We start from the raw sequence: 9,885 nt of genomic DNA, 5'->3' as shown, positions 1-9,885 counted from the left end.
ACTGCAGCAGCCCCAGAGTGTAGCACTGCAGCAGCCCCAGAGTGTGTCACTGTAGCTGCCTGGCAGCTCTAGGTGTTGGCTGCAGCAACTCCAGTTAGGTAGCACCAATTGTTTTTGTTTTCTTTTCATTCCGACAGCACACAGGGAAACAGAGCTCTATGTGAAAAATTGCCGGAATTCTCCGTTAAATCAAACTTACAGTATGATTTGCATTAGGTTCTTTTGGATACAAGTCGTTCTATGAACGAAGAATGCTACTCGGACACCAAAATGAGAAAGCTTGATGCTGTGAAACAGCTGTTTGATGCTTTTGCAAACAGAAGCATGGCGTATGATTTCCCACATCTGATCAGTCTTGTGACTTTTGGGAGAGGAGTCAAAATCATGCACAGGTTTACAGAAAACCTGGAGAAGTTCAAGGTGAGCAACTTTTTGTCGGTTAAAGGGATCATAGAATGGATGAACGGAGTATTTTGTATTGTTCTGTTATGGTACCATAGAAGATATGCAATGATGGTACCATAGAAGGTATGCAATGACGGTACCAAAGAATTTATGCAATGATGGTACCATAAAAGGTATGCAATGATGGTACCATAGAAGAAATGATGGTACCATAGAAGGTATGCAATAATGGTCTTTAAAAAAACTGCTCAGATGTTATTTTACCAGCACATTTACAGCCCTATAATTAGGCTGGAGAATGAAACGGTCCGTTTTAGCGCCCCCTCATGGTTTTCTGGACATCCACATGAATAATTAATTGCCTTGCAGCCAATGACTAACCATTAGAGATCAACCAATTGATTGATCGGCTGATTTTTGGCGTTTTTTAATTAATTAGCATCGGTCGATGTCCGAGTGTAATAGGCAGATTAACAGTCAGACGCACCTGCGGACAGCCCAGTGTTGTTGCTGCTGTAGAACATGTGAGACCCAAGCTGCCCCTTGTGTCAACTAAATTATTATCAGATCCCATCCAGAACTTTTGGAAGAGTACACCAACGTTGTTCCTGGGAGAAAACGGCTTAAATTCGTATCTTTCAAAGCTCTAAATACTTAATTGGTTACCAATGCAATGTTTCTGTTCATAGAGAAAGAAAACGCAAATACAACCGTTGCTACTTTGGATAGGCTATTGATAGTGAGCCTTCAACCAGCTGTAGCTTAAAGGTAGGGATGGGTAGCCTATACCATCAACCACAGGGTTAGATTATTATAGACCATATTGATGAGCTCCGACATTGTCTATTCTGTTTTTGGTGTTAGACAATCTCTCTCCCAAGAATTACGAGTTTTAATGCTACTACATTAGGGTGACATAGACATACTGTATCTAGGCTATCTAGACATATCGAAGATACACAAAGTCTTAACTCTTAACTTGGGGTATAAGTGATACTACGTTATTTGACATATATGTAAAACTAGGCTTTCATCTCAGATCTGTGCGCATTCTTGGTGTTGGGATAATGTTGGCGAGTCGTGAAATGTGGAGACGCACAAGACCACCTATATTAAACGATTACTTCCGCATTTATGAGCGATAGCGTAATCTAGACTGCGGCCATTTTTAGTGTCTAGCCTATAATCATCATCAACATCAAATATATCGATTGTCATCACATGTTGTATGTTGCACGTCCATAGTGGCATATTTGCCCGCACAACACTGTGAAAGCGCCTGCGAGATCCAAAATGTTTGGAGAGGCGGAGCTCCACTTATATCACAGAATCTTAAAAGTGAGAACTTTTACACGATTAGTTTTACACGATTTGAGCTATAACTTAGCACATAACCTGTTCCCGACCAGGTTTGGTTGACAGCATAAGACACCAAGGTGATACATGGCGAACGCTAAAACAGAGCCACTTTCGTGTCACAGCATACCCTGGCTCAGAGCGTAACATACCTTGCAAACTCACTAATCAAGATTCGTAGTATAGGCTACAGATTTCCCAGAACTAAAACCGGGACACATACTGTACGTGCAAGCACATAGGTTTGCCATGAACATGTGCCACGTCAGACATAGACGTGGCACATCCACACGTCCACCACTCCCATTTAGTTTAGAGGATATTATAATGTGATTATTGCCGTCACAATGCTTTCAAATGCATTTCTCCCAACACTGGTTGCACATAATTAATATAATTAAAAAGATAAATGGTATTATTGGGTTATAATCATATGATTTGTGTAATGTTCTACTTTCTTTAGGCACATGTGCACAGTCTAAAGGCATCTGGGCCAACACCTCTATATGATGCATTGTCTCAAAGTGTTTCTGAGCTCAACAACATTAAAACAAAATTTCCTGAGTGCCGTCTACGTGTCATATGTTTAACAGATGGAAATGATGTTGGGTTAGTATTTATTTAGATGTTGTGAATCTTTTTCTAATGGGTCATTCCACGTCAATTCAACCAGGGCCCACGCACTTAGGTCTCAAAGAATTCTGAACCACAGGTTACTCTATACAACCACAGGTGGCACTGTGGTAACTTTATATAAAACATATTGAAAACATGGGGCTCAAAAAAAAGAGGCCGAACAAAATCGACACCCCCCTCCCCCTGTAAAACTGGCTGTATCTTGGAAAGTATTGATCTTACATAAAAGTAATTTTACAGTGTGTCTCCTGGGTAACATAGGTATCGTAACACCCCCAATTATCACCAACAATATGTTCAGAAATTCTAAAACAACGATATTTTTTAACACTTCAAAATAACATTTACTAACTGAACCTTACATTTTTCAGTAGCCATAGGTGTGTAGATTTGAACAAAATCTGGTTTGGTTCTTAACGGGAGCATTTACTGCCTGAAATATCCGATTTTGTTTACCACGCTCGGAGTTATAGTGCTGGCCTGATAGGTCGCCTATTTACACCATTTCAACGGCACATGAACGGTTAGACCGAGAATTCTCGTCATGAAATTCAAATTCCACTGGAGCTCCAAGCGGTTGTGTACACGCAGCCTTACAACACTGTTTACAGCTCTTCGAGTCACGGTAAAATGTCATTTTTGGTACATAGCTAATTTAGATACACCTATGTTGTGGGTGGTTGCGTTTCTTTAGGAGTCCGCTGTCTTGGTTTGTATAGAAATTGATATTACGTGACACATACACGCAAGACGGTGGAAATACGGGACCGGTGGAAATAGGGGGAGTTCCGATACACCTGGTAATTTTTTCAGAATTTTTTGAGACTTAAGTGCGTGGGCCCTGGTTGAATTGACGTGGAATGACCCTAATACAATTTCTAATACAATATTTACAATATTGTCATTGTGCTGAATTCTAAACATACATTTCTCATGATAGGTCAGAGACAACCCCTGTGTGTATTGCACGCATGTTGATGAGTGCCAACATCATTGTTGACAGCATCCTGGTCGGAAAAGCTGGTAACAACGTACTGCATGGGATCAGTAATGTAACAGGCCTGTATCCTGTCTTGTAAATCTGTGCAGTTTTCTCTCAAATTGTGTTTGAATGTTTGCTGTGTTCATAATGCATTAGGGAAGAGCTGTAATTTACCTTTCCCCTGTAGGAGGTTGCTGTTTTAAACCAGACACAAGTAAAACGGCTCTGAAACTCTTCGAAATGGAAACAGTCCTCTCTCTGGAAAGCAGAAAACTCAAGTATAAGTTACCACAATCCATCACATCTGTGGTAAATACCCTTTTGATCTGTTTAGAATATAGCATTAAGCTTTTAGGGAAATGGAACACACAATGGCCTCTGTGATCTTAAACAGAATCTAGAGAACATGGACATACTGTACATTAAATAGCATGTAACAATTGCAATAACAAGGGTAAATATGTAAAGTGCTAAAACTTTTTTGCAGAAGAAGTTGACAGGAATCTTTGCCACCCATGGCTACGATGTCACACCACAGGTGAAATTGCCCCCGGGAGTAGAGGATAAAGTGGTGGTGACTGAAGAGTAAGATCGTAGTTCATCTTTCTGTGATTCTGCTGTAACTGCTGTTAAATGTGGTGTGATGGCCTGCCTTAAACCTTCCTGCAAATCCCATGCTTATGCTGTAACTGCTGTTAAATGTGGTGTGATGGCCTGCCTTAAACCTTCCTGCAAATGCTATAACAGAACAAGTCAATAGTCCAGCATAGCTACTGTTCATTATTTTGTACGTCATTATTTTGTAATCGTAGTGCTCTGAAGAAAAAGATTCTGGAATCCAAAACGACACGCTTCATGGAGAAGGACCGACGCATCATGGAGGAGCTGAAAAGCCTGCACTGCGATCCCCATCCCTACTGTTCAGTCTTCCCCTCAGACACGGACTTCAGTAAGCCACGTTTAGATTCTTATCTTTCCCTCAGACAGACTTCAGTAAGCCACGTTTAGATTCTTATCTTCCCCTCAGACACGGACTTCAGTAAGCCACGTTTAGATTCTTATGTTTCCCTCACACACAGACTTCAGTAAGCCACGTTTAGATTCTTATCTTCCCCTCAGACAGACTTCAGTAAGCCACGTTTAGATTCTTATCTTCCCCTCAGACAGACTTCAGTAAGCCATGTTTAGATTCTTGCAAATAGGTGTATTGGACTCCACAAATCAAACATAAAAATATTGTCCTAATGCATAATTTTAGTTTCATACCAATTATGTGACCTCGCAGCGTTTTGGAAGATCCTGATGCAGGGCCCTCCTGACACTCCGTATGAGAACGGGGTTTTTGAACTCTACTGTCAGTTTGGTGACGCCTATCCAGTGAAACCACCTCTAGTGCGTTTCATCACACCTGTATCCTTCTTAGCAGCAGTCCTTTCTTCATGTCTGTCTGTTTATGTTTTTTTGTGTGTGTGTGTGTCAGAGCCGTGTTTTAGCGATCTGAAACGCCTGGCCAGAGACGAGACTCGAGGTTTAAGCTGTGTCCAGTCTAGTTATATGCGTGATGTGTGATCAGAGGCCAGGCGCATTGTTCAAAATGGTTGTTCTTTCCCCTTAACAGCAAGCAGCGCAACAACAAACAGCGCGTCAGTATTTTGACAGACATTTGAAGGAATCTGCTTGCACGGTTAGGTCTACTTTGTTTACAAATTTGTAAAACATTTTCTAGGCTTCAACTAGTGCTACAGCTGAAGGTAGAAAGAGCTGTTGGAGCCTATTGTAGCTGAGCTTAACAGCACCTAGGCTATAATATATCTGCCTAATGTAGCTTAACAGCACCTAGGCTATAATATACCTGCCTAATGTAGCTTAACAGCACCTAGGCTATAATATATCTGCCTAATGTAGCTTAAAGGAGAAGCTCGTTGTGATATTGACCTAAAGTGTGTTGAAACATGATACCGAGTGTGAACTTTTGTCTCATAGCTCATTTCGGCTTGTCCCCCGCACTCCGAAATCTGGCGCTAGTTAGCCGATGCTACCAACAGGTTTTCAATGGGGGTGCCTCGGGCATCTGGCTAGCCATGCAAATAAATCACTGTTTTACACCATTTACAAGGCTCAAAGTAGCTCCACAATTCATTGGTAGACTTCCGAGGGCCCTGACATTTAAAACAAGTTTACCGTTCACCGCCATCTTGAATTTAGTCACGATAAGTCGAGCGATGAGTACGAATGAACAGGTATGATAAGGGTATAATCATATGTTGACCAGATAAGTGGCTCAGATTCCAATAATAATTCTGTGGAAATGCATGGATTTCAGTTGCTTCCAGTAGCAGCAACTGGAATCCATGCATTTCCAAGGAATTATTTTTGGAATGTAATTTAGCCACAGAGCCACCTCACTGCTCTGGGTTAGTGTGTGCTTCACCTCACTGTGTGTTCACTGTGTGCTGTGAATGTTTCACTAATTCACGGATTGGGATAAATGCAGAGACCAAATTTCCCTCACGGGATCAAAAGGTATATATATACTTATAGACAAAGGAGGGTTCTCCGCGCTTCTGTCGTTTGACGACAATCCGGTGCAACCAGGCCAGGACAGATATTTTGGAGAAAAGGAGAGACGCTGGTGCAACTCAGATGTCTTCTTAATTTTCTTTATTCTTTTAGTAAAAGGTGCAAAACATCATTAACTTAGGACTCTGATGAAGATGTGACTACATCGAAACGTTAGCCATATATATACTTATACTTAGAAGGAACTAGCTATGGCAATTTAAAAACCATATAGTGATTAACGAGATGGTGAGCCCAGAAAGACAAATAAAAAATGCAGTCATAATCAAAATCCATGGTCCTAAAAGCGGCCGCTTCCATCAGATTGACACTTGATTGGTTATGGTTTGTTTATTGATCTACTTGGTCTGAAGGCATGCACACAAGATGCCACTCAAATGTCCTTAACAACTTTAAAGGTGTACCACTGCAATGTGAACAATGTTGGACGAATCTGCCACAACATATTTGATCGTAACTACTCTGCTAACATCACCATGAGGGAGATCCTGAATGCAGTGTACGGCCTCCTCATAGCACCAGAGCCTGATGATCCTTTAGACAGGTGAGTCCTCATAGCCCCAGAGCCCGATGATCCTTTAGACAGGTGAGTCCTCATAGCACCAGAGCCTGATGATCCTTTAGACAGGTGAGTCCTCATAGCCCCAGAGCCCGATGATCCTTTAGACAGGTGAGTCCTCATAGCCCCAGTGATCCTTTAGACAGGTGAATCCTCACAGCCCCAGAGATCCTTTAGACAGGTGAGTCCTCATATAGCCCCAGTGATCCTTTAGACAGGTGAGTCCTCATAGCCCCAGAGCTCGATGATCCTTTAGACAGGTGAGTACAGTTGGACACTCTGGTCACATTACAATAACACAATAACCAGTTTTCATAAATCTATTCACAAAATGTTGGTAGGTTTATCAATGGGATAGTTAAAGTAGAGCATAGATAGTACAGTACAGTACAGTATAGCACCAAAGGATATCTAATCACGCTAAAAACCATACATAACTGATTGTACTCAGTAGCCCCTTTTACACGGACACGTTTAATCTGATTCCAAATAGAGTAATGGCTCAATCGGAATAAAAATGCCTGTAGCGGTTACTTCACAAAGATAGAATGTTGACCCTCTGGCAGGAAAGACCGAATCAGTAACCTGCCAGCTTAGTTTGACACAACACTGCCCATCGGCGGATTCCCGCTCCACCAACCCGCTACCAAAACATACTAATGTATGGAGAATAAATCATTTCAGATGAATATACGCGTGAGTCACAAAATCTGACTTCACTTCATCTGTGAACATAGCAAAGCAAAAACATTGTGTGACAGGACAGCGAGGGGAGAACACACACAAGCCTAGGCTATGCTGTGAGTGTGGCGCTGATAGGAGACCAATGCATTTAGCTACGAAATGCATACATTTCTAATATTAGAAATGTTTAGTGGCATTTTGTGTTTTTTAAATGTTCCAACAGTAGGCCTAGTTTTTATACCATTGAAATGGGTCTGTTTGCCACATTTTACGACTGACAATTCTGGCCAATGTAACACTCTAGCCTTTCTAGTTGTCATTATAAGCAAAGCAATAAACATTACATTATGCATCACTGACGATGGACCTAACAGTGAGGTACGATTACTTGCGGTACGGTACTCAGACGAGGTTTGGGGGCGTGCCGTCATGTCATTTTGCTTAACTTGTTTTTTGGTCATCTTACTACTCTTAAAGCTGCAGTCGCCAAGTCTGACAGATTGAGGGGAAATTTTGAATGTTTACAACTCTCATGCCCCTCCCCCACTACCACGAGCACCCTCTCATGCCCCTCCCCCACTACCACGAGCACCCTCTCATGCCCCTCCCCCACTACCACCCTCTCATGCCCCTCCCCCACTACCACCCTCTCATGCCCCTCCCCCACTACCACGAGCACCCTCTCATGCCCCTCCCCCACTACCACGAACACCTCTCATGCCCCTCCCCCACTACCACGAGCACCCTCTCATGCCCCTCCCCCACTACCACGAGCACCCTCTCATGCCCCTCCCCCACTACCACCCTCTCATGCCCCTCCCCCACTACCACCCTCTCATGCCCCTCCCCCACTACCACCCTCTCATGCCCCTCCCCCACTGTACTCGTCAGTGTGCTCCAGACTTCACCAGACTGTGATTGACAGTCCGATCTCACACAGTCCTGCTCTGATTGGACCAGAAGAACCGGGAGCTGTGGATTTTTGCAAAACAAATAACAGGCTGTAGGTGGAAGTAGAAGTGCAGGTTTTTTTCTAAAACCGGTGAATATGATCAAAAAATCTTGCTAACTGCAGCTTTAACAAGATCCCTTTGGACAACTGGATCGCACCATTAGCTGACTTATAACATGTAGTAGGCTTGGAGTAGAGAGGTGGGGTGTTGATTAACACCTGTTGATGTCGACGAAGAGTTCAAAGTCCCCCTGGTAGTCTTATATCTCCTTCTTCACCTCTGATTTACATTACTAGTTACATAATCTCAGACGAAGCCTATTTTATACAGTCTATGGACGAAACACTGTGTCAATTTATGTAAAAAAATGAGTTTCCATTGCAGCAATACAACTAGGAGCTTCTAAATGATGAAATGCTTGTTCCGTGTAAACGCAGATTAAATGCAAATCAGATTATTTACCGGTCAGATTAATTTCAATCTGATTGAAATAAAAACATCCATGCAAATGTGGCTAGTGTAGGCTCTGAGGGGTAATTTGTTCACATCTTTGAATAATTTAGTGGTATGCATGATTAACTGAAAGAGATGTAATATCTTAAATTAACATTGTTGTTTCAGTGTCTTAGCAGAAGAATTCATTACCAGCCCCGACACATACAAAGAAAAGGCCCAGAAAAACACAGAAGCTATTGCAAAAGCAACAATGTATGACATGGAAAAGGTAAACATTGCATTCTCGCCCCACAGAATAAGTGTATAGCCATGTGTAGCAGGTATTTGGTGAGGATATATTTACTCTCTACAAACTGGACATCTTGAGACATTTTCATATTCTTATCCTAAATACGTCTGCAAACTCTCTCCTGTATCTCAAGAACCCTCTATTGTGTATGTTTTTACATTTTTCAATTGGCCCTTCCACCAGCACTTCTAAAATAGACTATAGACCCTTTCAAGAGAGTTCCATTATCAGCATCATAGTTGGCCCCACAAGACTTACTTTTTAACATTCCATATGTTATCTTAATGCAGAGGAAGTAGATTGGGGCCCAAATAGAATGTTCAAGCATTGTTTTTGTTTACCTTGTTGAAAGGGTCTATTCTTTGCTTACTTTTTGATACTTTTGGTTATGAGAGCTGCAGTGTGAATGTTTAACGTAACTAAATGTCTTTTAGAAATTGCTGGGAGCAGATACTCAAAGGGCATGTGTGCCTCCTTACTTCATATGCCCACTGACTAAGAAGATGTTTATTGAGCCAGTAAAGACAACACATGGGCAAATCTATGAGCGACGAGCAATAGAAGATCACCTGAAGCAGTAAGTTGGATACATCAAGTCACGTGTAACTGTTTTTAATTAATAACCAGATAATGTAAAGTATTTGTATGTGTGTTTTTAACAGAACCAGAACTGATCCACAATCTGGTGCCCCTCTTGATGAATCAGGCCTGAAGCCAGATAAAGACCTGAAACGCCTGCTGAAAAAGTATCGAGCTGAACAACTTAAGGAGACATGAAAAACCAATACTGTTGATGGTCATTTAAGGGTCATCCCAATAATAATAACAGAAAATAAGTGCCTTTAACTTACATTCACATTCAACATGAATAATGAAAACCCTAAACTTAGAGCTGACATTTATACACATTTAACACAAATAAACAAAAATGTGATAATTTAATCACACATACAAATGGTGATAACTGAACACATGGATCATAATA

General features: G+C 41.6%; 1 protein-coding gene across 1 annotated transcript; it reads left to right on the top strand.

The window, feature by feature from the left end:
• Positions 1-384: 384 nt before the first annotated feature.
• Positions 385-9,677, top strand: LOC143106447 (ubiquitin-conjugating enzyme E2 E3-like). Its single transcript, XM_076270718.1, has 8 exons — positions 385-420; positions 3,867-3,964; positions 4,192-4,328; positions 4,665-4,789; positions 6,358-6,503; positions 8,777-8,879; positions 9,335-9,477; positions 9,563-9,677. Exons 1-8 carry the CDS (start codon positions 385-387, stop codon positions 9,675-9,677), a joined length of 903 nt encoding a protein of 300 aa, XP_076126833.1.
• Positions 9,678-9,885: the final 208 nt, after the last annotated feature.

This window comes from Alosa pseudoharengus, unplaced genomic scaffold (genome assembly GCF_046254945.1).
Source record: "Alosa pseudoharengus isolate Yale_2024_CS ecotype anadromous, Long Island Sound unplaced genomic scaffold, YU_APseudo_1.1 YU_APseudo_1.1_scf_6, whole genome shotgun sequence".
NCBI lineage: Eukaryota > Metazoa > Chordata > Actinopteri > Clupeiformes > Clupeidae > Alosa > Alosa pseudoharengus.
The sequence above is the reverse complement of the archived record's forward strand: the minus strand, read 5'-3'. Positions and strand labels throughout refer to the sequence as shown.